General features: G+C 43.9%; 1 protein-coding gene across 4 annotated transcripts in view; it reads left to right on the forward strand.

The window, feature by feature from the left end:
- Window positions 1-18,046, forward strand: part of SYN3 (synapsin III) — a 257,234-nt gene that overhangs the window by 102,833 nt on the left and 136,355 nt on the right. For all 4 annotated transcript variants that reach the window (XR_009961563.1, XM_062602685.1, XM_062602683.1 and 1 more), the window contains exons 4-5: window positions 557-648; window positions 13,185-13,341. Coding sequence is in view for 3 of the 4 variants with exons in the window: in XM_062602685.1 (XP_062458669.1) it covers window positions 557-648; window positions 13,185-13,341 (249 nt within the window). In the remaining variant the exon portion in view is untranslated. The remainder of the gene's footprint in view (window positions 1-556; window positions 649-13,184; window positions 13,342-18,046) is intronic.

An 18,046-nucleotide genomic window follows, 5' to 3' on the forward strand; every position in this document is an offset into this window, starting at 1 on the left:
CTGTTAATAGCCTTCCCAGCTTTGCTAACCCTCTGATAGTTAAAATCTTAATAAATAAACCAGATCAGGTGGGTTTCTGTGCTTATCACCTTCCTGCCGCTTAATGAGGCTTTTCAGCTATTTAGCTATTTAGGTTTAAATCTTTTGTATTAGGTTTATAGCTGGCTGGTGGCACGACAGCCAACTCAGACATAATTCTAAAACTGATGTTTCCAAGTGGAAACTTGGAATTTGAATTCAAATGACCTTACTTCTTTTATTATTATTATTATTCTTTCCTGTATGCGTTTTTCAGCTTGCTCATTCTTAATTCCTGCAGTACTTACTACTGCAATAAGCCTAATCCTTTATACTTGTACACCCCAAGAGTGGGAGCCATAAATACTTCTGCAGTCTCTCCAGGGCAAATCAGCTGTAATTGGATCTCCCATTGCCTCGCAGAAAAAAAAAAGGAAAGAAAAATAAGGAAAGGCGCATTCCAGCCAAAGACAATTCTATGTCTGTGTCTGTGTGTTTGTGCCCTCGAGTAACACTCTGTCCTTTTGCTCTGCTCTAGGCTGAGTTCTCCGAGCTGAACCTGGCTGCTTATGTCACAGGCGGCTGCATGGTGGACATGCAGGTCTTGAGGAACAGCACCAAGGTGGTAAGGTGAGGAACACCAGCTTGTCTTGAAAATCAGGATTCCTGGAGCAATGTTGGGGCAAGCAGGATGACTTCAGGGTCTGATTGGTACCTGAACTAGGGCAGCACAGTCCTGAGGACTTCAAGGTTTCCTGGAAGCAATGGAAAGACTGACCTGGCTGATGGTTTTGTATAAGGTCTCAGATGCACATTATGCCATACAGTCATTGTTTCCAGTCTAGACCCTTCAGGCAACTACAAATGCCTCCTTTTTGGGTTCTTTTTAGCCTCAGGCCTCCCAGTAAAATGGACAATGAATCTTCCTTTCCCTTGATTTTTCTCTCCTGTGTCAGCTAACCCTCATTGTAAACAGTGGCTTGCCTTCATTATCCTACCTGTGTTAGTAATGTTAGTCCTAATCCCAGTGGATTACCCTTGCAGTATCCACAAAGCCTTTTCAGTATCCTGATCTTTGCAGCCTGATTTGCTCCTGAAATACCACCTTTTTTTTTTTGTCAGAGACTCCCAAAGCCTAGACTTGCACTGTGATATGTCTCAGAGGTTATACCGTATATCTGATGGGGATTTCTGACCCCACTAGCATTATTTCATAATTGCAGTCATTGCAAACAGACTTTTCCTGAGCAATGCTTCCCCAGTCATGCACCCTATTCACTTTCCAAAAACAGTGCTTGACTCCATTCTGACACCAGGGTGCCTGCAATTTGGAGTTAACGTTAGATGCATTATTACTGGTACTATATAAAGAGCAGTATGAGCTGTTACATCTGTGTATGATGGTAAAATGCCTCTGTTTACATAGCCCTGATATTACCTCTCACCCTTTTATTCCCAGGCCTACATCTTAATGAGTTTCTGTCATTACAACTTCTAACTCTACATTTCATCTTTGATAACAACAGCTTTTCTGAGCTCATGTTGAAATCTCATTGCTATTCCCAATCCATTTTTCTAGCCTCCCTACTTCTTTTGTACAAATCTTTTGTGCTTTTTGGTGTATACAGCATCTCCAAATTTAATATTGTTCACACATTTAGTCAATGCTTTTGTCTGTTAGCTTCTAGTTCAGAAGTAAAGCTATAGACACATAATATAGCATGCAGGGATACTTTTGAAAGAGATTATTAGAGCAGCTGAAAAACAGTGATTCTGAGTGTGCTGGCCTCAGTTTAATTTTTCAAGATGTCATTTCCAGTCCAAACAGTGCAAAGCAACACTTGTCACTGTCAATTAGCTATGACTGTGGTCTATCAATTTATTTCAGGTCTTGACGGCTCTTAATCTCCATTCATTCTTAAGTGCAATTTCACAAGCCTCTGCTAAAATTTTGTCAGGTTGAGTCTGTTACATCCATTTGCTTTTTCTCGTCCCACAGATGTCTGCTTCTCAGTGAAACAAAGCGTATGTCCCATGAACCAGCCTCTGGTGCATCCATCAGACAGTGCGCCATGCTAATGTGCTCTTGTATTCGCTTGCTCACGATGCTGGAAGGTTTCCGAAAACCATTTCCTAGGTTGATCACATCTTCATTTTCCCTCCCTTGCCTCCCAAAGCCATTCATACATCTTTCCTCCCAAAGCCATTCATACATCTGGCAGAAAGATCTTGAGCTATTAAACTGAAACTGAAGACAAAATTTATTTCACAAGAGTGTCTGGGACATGGTGTTCATGCTTCTGCTCACAGTAAATACACAGGTATCACAGCTAGCCTTTTTGCGTGGGTATTTATATTTGAAAATTCATGTCTTTATGAATGGCATTAGTTCAGGGTTTTTGGGGCTGTGTATGCATGCTTAAGGACACATGGATTTGTGTGGTGGGAAATGGATTTGGCAAATATATGCTTGTCTCTATACCCAATTTATACGGTATGTGTTGTCCATGGTTTCTTAAAAGTCCTTACAAGCACTAGCCATTTGTTTACAGCCTGTGCCACTGTGCCCCTGTCCTGCCCAGCTCAGAGGGGTTAAGAGCTCAAGCTAAGCAACTTCCACAGCCATTCCTAGAACCTATAGAAATAAAAGCTCTTCTTCACTTTCAAAGGGGAATTACTGAGCTGTGTGGAGGCTCTTCACCCACCCTCATGGGTGCAGTTTGCTTCTCATTCCAAGTTTCCCATCCCCACAGATTTGTCCTGCCTGACCACAGACACCCCTCAGGATGCCCAGCTGCTGGGAGACGTCACACAGGCCACCTTCAACTGACATGTGTGCACCAACGCTGCTGCTGATGACATCTTTTTCCATCACTTATTAGACCTCTGCTAATTATCAAGCAAAACAGTCACAAGTCAGAGTGTTTCTAGACAGCGAGATACAACACTCATTATGGTTTTTGAATACTCAAAGCCCTTGGAAATCCCACTGACAAGTTACAGGAAGGAAATATGACATCTTGCTTACAGGCACATTTGGGATTCCCCCCTGCAGGAACCGTGCCTTCTTCATATTCTTCAGAGCAAAGGCAACAGAGAGTGACTCTTGGCGTAGTCAAAAACAGTGAATGTACTGCAGACCTGTAAATTTTAAGTCAATAAAATAAAAAATGTTTATAACAAGAGCAACAGCAACAATAATAATAAAGCAACCATGGGGCTATTCTCTCCAGTTTGAAATTATGCTAACTGATAAACTATCATCTAACAATCTATTAGCCTATTGAATTCTGTCATTTTGCAGCAGGTCTTCTAGATGTTTCTTCAAAATGGGGACATCCTCTTGCACATTTAATTCAAAGCTTTTTCTTTGCTAATCCCTTGATCCTTTCTGACACCTTGGAGCTCAGGCACTCTTTTTTGACTTGAACATGACCAGGAAGGAATTGTGGTTCTTTTACCTGGGAGATAAATCCCCTAATAAGAAAGTATAATGGTCCTTGAAGCCCTAGGCTTGCCTCAGGCAAATTTAAGAAAAAAATATATTAAAATGAGCTTTAGAAGCATTGTTGTCAATTAGAGAGAATTAAAGAGAACAAGGAACTGGAAGTATACGGATCTCCATGACTATTAGACTGTCTATGTTGAAACAAGTAGCTTCAAGCAAGCTATCAAACTTCTCTCCAAGTGCTACTGGAGAGAAAGATCATCATCTAACAAATCTAAAACAAGCTGCATGTGTTTTTTCAGCTCCAGTCCGACCATGGTGTGATGGCTCCATCAGCCCATTCAATACACTTTCTTCAGAGATAGAAGAAAAAGAACTGGCCATGGAGTAATTTCTAGGTGCAATGGCTGGACTACTAAGCAGTGTGAAAAAACAAGCATGGGCTTATGCCTGCTTTTAAAACACTTGGGTGGATTCTTCATCCTCCTTCCAGTGCATGCACAACTTCCTTTTGCACAGGTCTATACACACAGACAGAGTGAACTGTCTGGAGTCTAATTTACCATAGAAAGCTCTTGGGCTGTGTCACCTCTACTGGGATTAGACATAAGGAATAGGATTTTCATTTCCACTTGTCTTCATTTCTCTGTAGGGCCCTTCCTACAGTGTTTCCACAGTGCAAAGAGGCTGTCAGTGCTGGCACAGCACCCACTCTGAGGTGCATTTATGCTTTCAGGATATTATAAAAGTGTCTCAGTATAAACGAGAGTTTGGGCAGTCTCTGCTTCTGACAACAACACTTAGACTCCCAAACTATGATCTCAGCCTCTGTGTTAGATTAAATGCAGTCCTGTGTTTGCCTTTTGGGTTTTACAAGCCTTCAGCTATTAATTCCAGTAGATGTGGGAATAAGACAGGGATATGTTGAAAATCTGGACAGCTTTTTTTACATGGGGAATACTAATGTCTTTGGGAGCATTTCAGACTTTTAAGGATATGAATTAATCATGCACCAGACTGCTCTCATCTCCTGTCTCCCCATGGAGCTGGTTCTTTTGCCATTGGGGCTGATCATCTAGGGGAGAAAGCACATTTTTGTGTGTCTGCATGCGACCTACCACAGTGGTGGCTGTACCACGTAGAGTGTGCTTATGCAGGCTCACATATGCCACAGTACAGACAATACCTGATAGACCATGAGGTGCCCAGGGTATGAAATGGGGAGGACCCTGCATGGAGCAATGGCTCTGGCAGGAGCTGAGCACTGAGGACAAAGCCTTGCTGTGGGACAGGACCTATTCCAGTTTATAAACTGGTGTTTAGTCCTATAGGCCTTGCCTGAATTTGGCCTGTCTGTATAAGAAGGTGCATATGTCACCCAGTTCCCCCTGGAAGATATGCCTTTGTCACTCACAGCTGTGCTGAAGTCAGTGAATGCTCTAATTCCTCTATACAAGCCGATTCATTCCTTTAATTAACACTGACTTTCCCGTTGGTTCCAGCTGATTCAGTGCTTCCGTACTTTGATAACAGGACAGCAGCCTGTTGAATCACCGCCCCGAATAGGCTAGGACCTGAGAGTGTTTTTTTTCCCAGAGCATATTTTTGCACTGCAAGCTGTAGTACAATCACAACATGAGGAAGCAAATCCTTCTATATGGGAGGAAGATGGAAGAAACCGGCCAGCCCAGTAGCAGGTGTTTTCCTGCTATTCAGAGCTTCCAGACCCCAGGAGATGTGTACCCTGGCTAAAAAAGGTCTGCCTGCTCCAGGATGCAAGACTCTTTAAAGTCCAGTGAGGACACTGTCCTTTGCCCACTGCACCTTTTCCTTTCCCAGTAGGTTCACCCACCCCACAGGGCCATCGATAAGCTGTTCCCTGGAAAAGGCATATGGGTTTTCTCATTGCACAGTAGCTGCACATTGCTAGGAGATGGATGTTTTCTTGTCACTCGAGGGCTACTCATTCAAGAGAATTGGTGGTTTCTTGCAGTTCCTATACAGGAAGAATAACCAGGGATGTCATGGGAGTAGCTACTGTCCCTGAACAGTGGTATAGGACATATTGGTAAGAATTAGGCCACTTTCCAGCTTCTCATCTTCCAGGAAGCTTGTGTCAAAGAGGAACCTTAGGCTCCGCATAGTACCTATCTTTTAATTTAACTCTTGATTTAATTGGTCTGATTTTTTAGAATATCTTTTTCTATTTTTTTGTTGCTTCCAACCTAAAATTCTGAAAATTTCTGCAAAGATGCAGATGGGAGAAAAAAAAGGAGAAACTGATTGGGAGAGTTTGGGTTTCTTGAAGCCAGATGGAAAAATATGTTGAGTGCCTGGTTTTCCCAAAATTCACAGTATGTGCCACATGGTACAGTACAATATGTGCTATATATTTAACATTGAGCAACATTTGGGCAATATTTTTGTATGGATGGCATGACAATCTGTACATGTATCGCAGAAGTATGTGCAACAGCGAGTAAGTTTTCAGAAGTGCTCTTTAAGCAAAACACCAACATGCCAAATGACCACTTCCCTTATTGAAATACCTTGCAGAGACAATGGGCTGGGACAAGGTGTCAAATAGGATATACCTGGGCAAGTTGCAGTCACACATAAAGCAATATATCGCCTTGAGTAAACAGTTATAAACCAAGAAGTTATTTCCACAAGAGGGATGATTTACAATCACCCCTCACTAATATTCTTCCCCCTCCTCACCTGCCTTTCCCAGACCTGTTTTTCTTTCATTTTTTAAGCAGGAGCTAAAAAAAGAGAAGTTGGAGTGGGCTTATTTAGGAATTTATTCTCAGTTGCTTCCACCTCAGCTCCTGCTGCTAAACATCTGCTTGGAGACCTGCTTCTCCCTTCGGGGTTGACAGATCTCCCAGATGAATAATGTCCCCCTTCACCTCCCCAGCAGCTGGCGCCCAGCCGACGTGCAGGCAGGATGCTGACAGTTACTGGGAAAACATTTGGCTTGCAGGCAGCTGCCAGAAAGCAAAAGTCACTCTGAGCAGACCTGAGTGGGGAGCATCTCAGAGACTAAGCTACTCCCTCGCCCCTTTCACATTTACAGTAATTCTTTCCAATAAGAAATGTGCTTCCAGGGACTAGAGTACTTATTAATTAGTTAATCCTGGGCTGAATGCAAGAATGATTAAAGGCTGATGTAGATTGTTTCAGTCTTGATCAGCTTTATTTTCTTTTCCTCAATCCTGCTTTAATTTGCCTCCTTTATAGATGGGTTTTTACTAAGGCTTCTTCCAGGGAATGGCTAACAGAGAAATGAAGGGCCAAGTCCTGCTGCACCTGCATTGTACTGGTTGAGGTAGATCTTCGTTAATGACCTGATTGATAGTGAGACAGAGTGCAGCCTCGACAAGATTGTGGGTGGCAACAAGCTGGAGGGTGGAGAGCGATAGGTATGCCAGAGGGCAGAACTGCCTCAACAACTGGGGAAATGGTCCAACAGGAACCTCATGGAGTTCAATAAGGACAATTGCAGAGTCGTGTGGTGAAGGAGGAATAACCCCAGTATTGCTGGGGGGCAGCTGGAGAGAAAACAGCTCTTCACAAAAGGACCTGGAGGGGAAGAAGCCCTGTGGCTCACTGTGAGTTCTTAGCAAGCATGTAGCTAACGAGACACTACTCACATCTCGAGTACTGAGTGCCGCTCTGAGCTGCCTAGTACAAAAAAGACACTGACAGACTGGAACGAGCTGAGTGAAAGGCCACCAAACTCATTGAATTGGTCTGAAGACACCCAAGGAGAGACTGAGAAATGGTTTTGTTCAGTCTGTAAGAGGAGGTTGAGGGGGATCCATCTACAGTCATCAGGCAACTAAGAGGAGGGTACAGAGCTGTACTCTTGTTGAAGGTGTGCAGTGGAAGGAAATAAAAAAAAAGCAAACAAACAAACAGGCAAGTTGCAGCAGGTGAAATTCTAATTAAGAAATAAAAAATATTCCACCGTGAGGGTGGTCAAATACTGGAACAAGCACCCAGAGATGCTAGGGGAACTTCATCCTTTGGGGTATTCAAACTTTGGCTGGGACAAGTCGCTGATCTACCTAATGTCACTTTAAAGTTAGCCCTGACATGAGCAAACAGGCCAGATGATTTCCAAAAGTCCTGTCTGACCTAAATTACTCTATGGCTTTATTCTATGATGTTGGGAAGTATTTGGATCACCTTCTGTAAAAGCTTCGTGTCACAAGCATTCTGAAAGCAAGCCGCTGGTGGCAGGTGTGGTTGGTACTACTTGAGGCATCATCTGAGTCCACATGCTTCTCCCTGTGAAGGCCGACCAGTTTACAAGTAATATATATGGCAGACTTTGGAAACTGCCATGGTACAGATCAGAGAGTGTGTGACATGCAATTTTATGGCTCATTGATCATTGGCCTGTGGCTGAGAAGCAAATGAGGGCATCTTCCAGGGTGTCCTCGCCTGCTTATAGTGGTACTGGTTCTGCTGCAACCATGATTCCTGGTTTCTGCTGCTTTTGCAAAACTGATCTCCCCCCCACCCTGTGGTTTTAACCCAGCTTTTACAGCATCCCAAAATACTCTGTGCTCCTCTCCTCCTGCCTGGTCAAGAGAGTTCATTCTTTATTCTATGTTGATTCCTTTTTTCTCTAAAACCAGCTCTGTGTTACCTTATTCATATAAATAACCACATTCATTCTTCTTTGAATAACTTCGGCATGTTTACTTCTTTCTCTGGAAAAATCTGACAGGAGGTTTTGACTGAAATGAGATTTTTTTCTTAACAAATATCCCATTTTGCTATGGCATCCAACATAACATTAAATTTAACATCGTGATAAGTGAAAATGTCATAGATTTCATATTGTCAGTAATGTAATAGAAATATTAATAACACCCAAGCAAAGGACAAAAGGAACGTGTTCCTATTTGTATATGCCATTTTCTATTAGCTCTCGGGCATTGGAGGCACTGCATAGCTGGAAGGATTATTAAACTTCCCAGGTAGCTGCAGCCACTTACAGCTTGGGGTTGTGTCTCAGAATCTTGCCTGAAGGCTCCATCAATTGCCAGTAATGCAAAGCTTGTATCATATTGTTTAATTATTCATTTTTCTCCCTGTCCGTGTTGTGCTAAGCAGATAGGAAAGGCTTTAGAAGAGAACTTATTCAAAATGTGCTGATCACTGGGAAGTGTCAGAAAACTGAACTAAAAAACTCCTTGAATAATGGTGGTTAGGCAGAACCTGAAGTGAAGATGTGCATCTTCAGTGCTCAGGGAAGATCTTTTTCTATTGATGTAAAGGATGAAGTGTCTTGTAAGACTGGCACTCTTTCAGGAAGAGAGCAGGAGAGCCCATCTTACAGCACAGGCGAAAAGCTGCCTAAACCCATCATGGTACTAAAGTATAAAGCAGGTCTACCCTTTGGCTACAGTTGATTATTCACGGTGGAAGGGATCATTAGAATGTATTTTGGCAACATAAGCTATTGTTGTGTGTTCTTTCTTCATGTCCGTAAATCTCTCTGTGCTTAAGAAAAGCTAAAGGACCAGGAAGAAAGCCAGAGTTATGGATTATACGCAGAAGTATAAAGCATGAAACCCCCCAGGAGGATTTGCTGTCATCATCTTCTCTATACCAAAGCACACTGGGGACCTGCTTTCTGCAAAGAAATGTTATCAATGATCTTTTCAGAGCTGATCCTCTTCTCAGAGAAGTTAGACATATGGGCACCAGAATAGCTACTGCAGTTCCTGACGTGTTTAATTTCTGTATTTTACATCAGCAATCTCTTATATAGTTTTTTTGTCATTTCTGACAGAACTATTTCCACGACAGCTAATACTGTCACAGATTCAAGGGTGGATGGGTCCAACCTAAGAAATCATGTTCTGCGGTCAGACCTCTTCCTATGAGGTATTTGGCATCCAGGCTTTATACTTAGGTTTATCTCTAAAGTATAGTTTTACTGCCAGGAAAGAAAAATACTGCTAAAATGCACTAGAACAAGTTGGGAAAGAGTTAGTTAAATGCAGGCAAGCGTCTTGCCCCACAGAACCGGAGTCCAGGCTCAGGACTGGCAGCACTAGCAGCTTCCTAGCCAGATACTCACCATTGCCCAGGGGTGACTGACTCACTGGCCTATCTCTATTGCCAGGGGGAGAGATAGGCTGGGGGGCTGCCATGTGCCTTGGCTATCATCTGGGAGAAGAAAGCAAATGCAAAAGGAGAAAAGCAAAGGGACCTGGGGGAGGCTGCTTCACTCTGTGGGGGAGGGGGTCCTGTCTGGTTGTACACTATTTGGAGTGCTGAAAGGCTCATGCTGTGCATGGCAGTGGCAACACAAGCTGAAAAGAAAGCTCCTTTCCATTCCAGAGGAAAAGTAAATTTCACCAGCTATTCCAATCTGAAAATGAAAATTTTCCAGTCTCCCAGATATTATTTTTTTAAACAAAGGATTCTTTAATCTCTACACCACTCTGGGGAGGTGTTACATGCATTTCAGTGGCCTTTATTTTGCCAGGGCCGAATTCTAAATGAGAACTGAGCCCTTGGGGTCTGAGAAAAAGCTTCTATAAAAGGGCTGTGGCCAAAGATGGGCTCCAGCTTTCTCTTGGAAGCTTCATTCATCTGGCTATCATGCTAAGGAAGATTCACAGCTTCAGGTAGGTGTCTGCCACACAGCCCACAGGCAGAGCACAGCTTATTAGCCACATGCTTTAAATGTGTTTTACATTCAGTTCCACTTACCTGTCCCATCTTCCTGTCCATTAGAGGTTCAAAGGGGCTCTCCTGCATTCTTTATGTGACTAAACCCATTTCCATGACCTGGCTTTAGCAGGAGTCTAGGTACATTTGTACTCAAGACCACTCATGGTCATCCAACCACTGGCTTGACAGATCTAGTGAAGAGGAAAGGTATGTGCTGCTGCCATAGCCATCCTATGCCTGCTGGACTTGGGTGCTAAGGACCTCAGCACAGTAGGTGCTACTGAATTTGGCTCACAAAAAAGTTTTGGCAACTGTTTCAAATGTGGGACTTCTGCCTAACCTGTCTGCCAAGGATTTCAGGTTCCTGACATGGGAGATGTTATTGGGTTGGGTTGAAATAGCAAAGAAAACAGTTATGCTACTAGCTATTCCAAATCCAAAGCTTGCTATATTAGCTTAAGCTTTACATTCTGAGAATGAGCAAGAGCTTGCAAAAGTAACTGCCTACCAAAAAAAGCAAGAATTCTTGTGTGAAGCATTTGAACACTTTTCTCCCCAGATCACTGGTACGCCCAGTTATTCAGTTTTCATACTGCCACTCCTACCCTGACTATTCATTTCCCTTTTACTACCTGCTATCCTTCCTAACCCCTTTTCTCACATATTGCCACAGGTCTCTGTGTCTCTGTTACAGACCTCTCACAGACTCCAGGGCTCTCCAGCTGATGTTTATTCCCAGCTAGTTCCAGGCCCTGCACTCCTCTGCCTTGTTCTCAGTATCCATGGGAACATCTTTATTGTCCCACGGCTCAAAACAGGGATTCAGTGTCCACCTTCCCTTTAGAGATTCACTCCTCATCGTCTGCATGAGAGAGGGCTCTGCCTTCCTACATGATGCAGAGTTTGAGAATAGGCTTTTCTACATCAATTCTGTATTCTTGTGTCCATCTTCTAAGTTGAAAAACTCTTCCTTTGCCAGGATATGTACAGACAAGAGCTTTTTTCCCTAAGCCTTTGGCTGGCAGAAGTAAAGCCATTGAAGGCAATTTCTCAGCTGCTGTGTGTACTGCCTGCCACCCCAGAGCTGGCCATGATCATTTGCATTTGCTTCCTCCCCACCACAGCACCACGTCCCCACAGTGAGGTATTTGGGGAAATGTTCAAGGGCAAATACTGCTGCTTCTTCTGGGGAGACTGGGACAATGGTCTGAACCATTACCCTGCAGCCCCAGTAAGTGCTGTTACCTAAGTCAAACCTGGTGAAAGACTTGGGATCATTTTCTTCTTTGTACACTTAGAAAGCTGGATGAAGGAGGGACATGCCTGAAGCTCCTGCCCACCGGGCACTGCCACTCTTTAGTAACTCAGTGTACATACCAAGTCCTAGTCCTAGGAAGCTGATTCCCGAGGACCTGTGCCTGCCTCTGGGGTACTTTCGGCATGGCAAATCCAGCAGAATGGAGCCAGTCAAGCTTTCCAAGATTTTCATTCACTTGCTGTTTCTCAGCAGGGGTGCACCATTCTCTTCACCCCCATTGACATCAGGGAGGTCCATAAATCAACTGCACAGTGATAGCGCAGCCCTCCCAATGCTCATTATGCATTTCTTTGCTGGAGGAAAGCACCAACTTTGGTGCCAAGTACATTAGGGAACATGCCTGGGTTTAAAAATTCTCCATGGGAGGGAATCACAACATTTCCGAAGCTTGGCCTCTTGCATCACAAAAGCAGAGCATGCTCCTCACCATGTCTCTGGCGATAACAAAAGTCCAAGGCCAAAACCCAAAATGAACAGCTGTAAACCAACAAAGCTGTCACTGGATCTTGTACACAGTGTTTGTTGCCACAATCTGTCCCAGAGTCACCATCTCAGATTTCCCTGCCAGAATGATGGAAATATAAATAGGGGCTATAAACCCAAAGTATTTCCAGATCATACATCCAAAGGATAGAAATTATAGTCTCTTAGTAAGGAAAATGTTCGAGGGTAGTGAGGTAATGGGACCTGGTTACAGAGCTCATTTCTGTGAAAAACTTTCATACAGTATGGAAATTTTTCCGATGTCCTTGATGCAACCTCCATTAAAGTATAAAATAATCCTCTGTTTCAGTGGAAAAGCCCCCTCCATGCCTTCAAGAACGAACTGCTGAGCTCCATTTTGGGAACAGTTTCTTTTCCAGCTGCTGTTCCCAGAGATTCCTGAATGGCTCCAAAGACACAGCATCAGCAAGGAATGAAATCTGGCTGTTTGAAAGCCAATCCATCGCCTGTTGGCTTAGCTAGAAAAGGACCTTGCTTTTCTGTGTGTTTGCTGCTGTGGAACCATAGGAGTCCCAGCTCTAGTCTCACTAAATAATATTCTGGAAATCCATGCCCTGAGTCACAGCACTGGATGAGGGACTCTGCTCATTTGATTAATTACATTACCATGCCTGCCCTTTACTTGTTGACTCACAGCCGTAAGAGCCTGGGATGTGCTGCGTATGTAGTAAACTGACTAAAGGGGTAATGTGTGTCAATGTATGGATGTGTACAATAGCTTTTTGAAATCCCTTATGATCTTCCCACCCACTGGGCATTGCTTCAATATCCAGTTCAATCATCAGGAAATAAACTTGCTCCCTCATCTGTGTCGCACATTGCAATGAGCTTGCCAAATATGGCCACGCTTTTAGAAAGAAAAGAGAATCCCCCCAACCAGTGAATTTATGACCCTTGGCTCCGCTTGTGGCTTGTTCCTGTGCATGCCTGAGTGACATGGAAACTGCAGCGAATCTGTTTGGCCTGATTCTGTGCTCTCACACTTGCAGCTATGTTGGATTTTTCCCCTTTTAGATGACTAGATTTTTTTGTTTGATTTGTTACCTCCAAATGCAAGCAGTCCATGACGAACAGCCCAAAGGAGAGCAACATATGTTAATGAAAAGAAAGGGAAGGATGAAAAAGGAACAAGGGGAGGCTGGAAGTGTTGGTGAGCATTTGAAAACAAAACTTCATCCCCTTTGTCTCTTGCAGATCTTTCAAGCCGGACTTTGTCCTGATTCGGCAGCATGCCTATAGCATGGCGCTGGGAGAGGACTTCCGCAGCCTCATTATTGGCCTCCAGTATGGTGGCATCCACACGGTCAACTCCCTCTACTCCATCTACAACTTCTGCAGCAAGCCCTGGGTGGTAAGTGCCAAGCCACCTCTACTGCATGCCAACACTGCAAAGTCAAGCTGGTACCAATAAAGCACTAAACTCAGCTTCCAGCCATGGGAATTCATCTCTTTAGGTTAAAAACACCATCTAAATACCTTAGGAATCCTGCTGGGAATTCTTGGGGGGAAAGCTAGCAACACTGCTCCTTTGCCAACCCTGTAGCACTATGTCAAGGTGTTCTTTCCTCACCCTGAGTAAGATGCTTCACCTGTCCCAAACTCTAATGTGTCACAAACAGCTAACAATACAGCAAGACTTAGTTTACTTGTAAGGCAGAGTAGGTGAGTAGTAATAGATTGATAATATCAGCTCAATAGCAGCATGTCTCTGTCCTGACCAAAACACAATAAAAATACCTTAAAACAAACATTTGCTTTTTTACAAGGTATCTGAATTATGCTATTTCTAGCATCCTTTATTAGATGCACACTTGTGGTAACCAGGTGCCCCAGCCTAAGATTATCCATTCTTTGCAAAAGTAAAAACTGCACTTGTCTTCTCTTCCTACTTTTCCTGGCTATTGCTTTGTTCTGAGGAAATTATACTAAAAGAAAGGCAAGAAATGTAGAAATGATTTCTTCAGCCACTAGGTCTAGGAAAAAATAAAGGAATTTAGAATGACAGAGGTATGGGAAAGAGGCAGAAGGAAAGCGGAAAGAGTGTCATACTGGGTTTGTGTGGCAAGGTTTTGGTAGCCAGGGGCCTGCCAGGGTGTCTTCTATGAGAAGCTGCTAGAAGCTTCCCTCATGTCAGATGGAGCCAATGCCAACTGTCTCAATACTGGCTGAGCCCATTAGCAATGGTGGTAGCACCTCTGGGATAAAGTATTTAAAAAGGGAACAAAACTGCTATGGAACAGCCAAAAAGGAGAAATTAAAATACGTGAAACAGCTCTGCAGCCCCTAAGGTTGGTGAAGATGGAGGGAAGGAGGTGCTCCAGGCACTGCAGGGTGTCCAGAGAAGGGCAACAGAGCTGGTGAAGGGTCTGGAGCACAAGTGTGATGAGGAACAGATGAGGGAACTGGGGGTGTTTAGTGTGGAGAAGAGAAAGCTCCCAGGGACCTTATCTCTCTCTGCAGCTACCTGAAAGGAGGATGGAGTGAGGTGGGGTTGGTCTCTTCTCCCAGGTAACAAGTGACAGGACAAGAGGAAATGGCCTCAAGTTGTGCCAGGGGAAGTTTAGATTGGACATTAGGAACAATTTCTTCACCAAGAGGGTGCTCAGGCATTGGAACAGGCTGCCCAGGGCAGTGGTGGAATCACCATCCCTGGAAGTGTTCACAAACCGTGTAGATGAGTCCCTCAGTGACATGGGTTAGTGGTGGCCTTGGCAGTCCTGAGGGAACAGTTGGACTTGGTGATCTTAAAGGTCTTTTCCAACTGAGTTGATTCTATGATTCTATGACCCTGGTGACCAGACAAAGAGCTTCCGCCTTTACACTGTCTTTTGCTGAGGAAGACAGCCCTGTGGTTTATCCTATCTGATTTTGGGGTTGAGTCAGTCAGGATTTAGTTGGCATTTTTCAACTCATGCCTTGTAATTATGTTTCTAATGGTGTACAAGGGACTCAAGATGTGACAGGCCTATTTTTAGGAGCCTAAAATAAAAGAAAACAAACAAACTCAGCACATTGGGTTAAAAAAAAAAGAAAGAAAAGAGAAGAAAAAGTAGGGCTGGCAAGGCAGTGTGGGAGAAATTGGCTCTGCCAGGAACTTGGCTGTAGCTATTCTGGGTGCAGTTGTGCCATGCTTTCCTCATGGGGAATACAGCTGGCACAGACAACCTTCCTAGACAAGTCAGGGAAACCACTTGTAAACACTTAAAATACGTTTGCAAAAATGCCTCCTTTCCCTACTGCCCTTGCACACACATAACCCCCAAACACGACTGTAGTGCACAGGGTAATCTAAGAGCTCAGATGGGACCTGAGCTGGTATTCGGCACCCTGGACATTTTACGAGGCTGAAGCTCGTAGAAATTGTGATGGAGCATTTGAGGGCAGAAAGCTTCAGAGGCAGCAGAATGAGAAAACTGATTTTGCGGTATCTACCTCATTTAGAGATAGGGACAGAGTACTCCGGTGCATATTCCACTCTGATTGCAAAACAGGCATCTCGAAATAAGGGATCTGCTTACCACAGATTACTGGAAACTTTCTGGACCTAGAAAACAGTTGAGGTACATGAAGAAACGAAACTAAATACCCCTGGGAAATGTGCTTTTCACTCTCCCTTTTTATTCTTTCCAAAAATGGTTCCATTTCATAGAAATGTTTATGATTTTCTGGAGGGTGGATGGAAGTGAGACTGTTTTTCCTTGGCAATTTGCAACGATGTTTTTTTTCAGCAACTCTAATTACAATCAGCTGAGTTTGGGGTTTGAGTTTACTCAAACATGCAGCCCCATTTCTTAATGACATTTGCCAGGTTTCCAGTACTGAAACACACAAATTTCTTCAAAGGTTAAAATTTGCGTTAAATGTGGGCGCAGTTTGCAATAGGCATTTCTGAAAAAAAAAAAAGAGTATTCAGGGGGTCTCACACGCACAGAAACATCTAACTTTTAAGATGATTTAAGAATTATTGTGAAAGAATGTTACAAGCACACTAAAGACAACGCCTCAACCAGTAATTGTAATTTCTGTGTTAGAAAAGTTGTGATACCAAATGTGCTCAAAGTAGTGCTCATATTGTATGCAGTTAATATTCGTAGTTGCCAGGCAAGTTTTGCATCTGTAAAACTGCAGGAAACATGAAGTCTTGACAGAGTCCAAGAGATTCCCAGCCAAACTTATTGACTGTCAAGGGATATAAGATACCTGAAGGCCTTGAGAACAAAGAATCATAGAATCGTTAGGGTTGGAAAGGACCTTAAGATCATCCAGTTCCAACCCCCCTGCTGTGGGCAGGGACACCTCACACTAAACCATGTCAAAGGCTCTGTCCCACGCGGCCTTGAGCACCACCAGGGATGGAGAATTTACCACTTCTTTGGGCAATCCATTCCAGTGCCTCACCACCCTTACAGTAAGGAACTTCTTCCTTACATCTAACCTAAACTTCCCCTGTTTAAGTTTGAACCTGTTATCCCTTGTCCTATCACTACAGTCCCGGATTAAGAGTCCCTCTCCAGCACCCCTACAGCTCCCCTTCAGATACTGGAAGGCTGCTATGAGGTCTCCACACAGCCTTCTCTTCTCCAGGCTCAACAGCCCCAACTTTCTCACTCTATCTTCATATGGGAGGTGCTCCAGTCCCCTGATCATCCTCGTGGCCTCCTCTGGATTTGCTCCAGCAGCTCCATGTCCTTATTATGTTAAGGACACCAGAACTGCACATGGAACTCAGGTGGGGTCTCACAAGAGCAAAGTAGATCCTCCAAATGGACCTTTTTATTTCTCTATAAAGACTCCCCATAAGTAACTCGGGTGTCCAACCAGCCAGGCAAGGCTGTTGGACCCTCTTCTGGGTACTTAAGACCAGACTGTCCCACATTGCCTTGCCCCATGTCTTGCTCTGAAGTTTGGCCACAATCTCACTAAAATAAGTGGAACCTCAGCAAGTAAGAACTGATACCAAAATGTGGAAGGGGCAGTTACATCTCGTTGAACTGCTGATAGTAACATTCCAATCCACCTAAAATGCACTGGGAGGTGCTACTTGAGCCCTGCTATCAGGTATCTAAGAGGCTGCTGCACCATGTAACAGGGGTATCTTTTTGCCAAAATCCTGTCCCTAACAACTGGCAGAAAAAAAGATAGCAAAAAGGAGGGAATTTTCCCATGAGGGTCAATACCAAGGTCAGACCTTTTCACATGCTTGGCCGATGGAGGAGCCTTCCAGATGGCTGAGCCTCTCATCTGTCCCTATGAAACTTGCTATTTCAGCAACAGCCAAGAGCTGTATGCTTCAAAAGGAACTCCAAGGAACAAGTCCGAACACTCTCTGTCAGCTGCACAGTTGTTCCAGTTATTTTGTCAGAGCTGTTTTCCTAGGATAAATGTATGTCCATGGTTCACCAGTGCTGCGTTCACGGGCACCAAGGGGTATGTGCTGCTCACAGCCAGGGTGTTTTTCCTCCTCTCCCTGTCTCTGCCTCATTCTGTTTAATTTTTAAGCCCTGTTTGCTCAGTTTCCTAGTCAAAACAGGCCTTTATTTTTCTTCTCTAGGATGTGCAGATCTAGTGCAAGTAGTTAAGAGGAGCAAGCTGTCCTCCCTCCCCAACATCAATACCCTCTTTGCCAACAATAATCATTCTACATGGGGAGTTTTTCTCTTATCTGCTGATGCAGGGTGGGAGGGGTGTCAGTGATGGGATATGCCACCTCTTGATGTTTTCTGGGGTTTTTTAAATGCCACATTTTAACCTATGAGATTAGGGTAGGAATTCTTCACATTTGTTTGCAGATCTGCTGGCAGCTGCCCCTTCAGCTCTGGCACACACCTTGCAGCCTCAGCTTTTGCACACTGGATGCATTTTGGCTTTCACACCCATACCACCCTTTAACTCACAAAAGGGTATTTCTTCGCCACCACCAAGTGAAGTTTCAACTTCTTATATAGAAATGCTTTTGCTTAACTGGCCCACTGACCATGACAGGAACCCTTAAGGTAGCAACTCAGCAGAAAATGTTTTCATAACTCCCTCTTTATCTGCAATGTAACCTTGCGGGT

The sequence above is a fragment of the Pezoporus occidentalis genome, unplaced genomic scaffold (assembly GCF_034315485.1).
Source record: "Pezoporus occidentalis ecotype Australia unplaced genomic scaffold, CSIRO_AGI_Poc_V1 ctg78, whole genome shotgun sequence".
Taxonomy (NCBI): domain Eukaryota; kingdom Metazoa; phylum Chordata; class Aves; order Psittaciformes; family Psittacidae; genus Pezoporus; species Pezoporus occidentalis.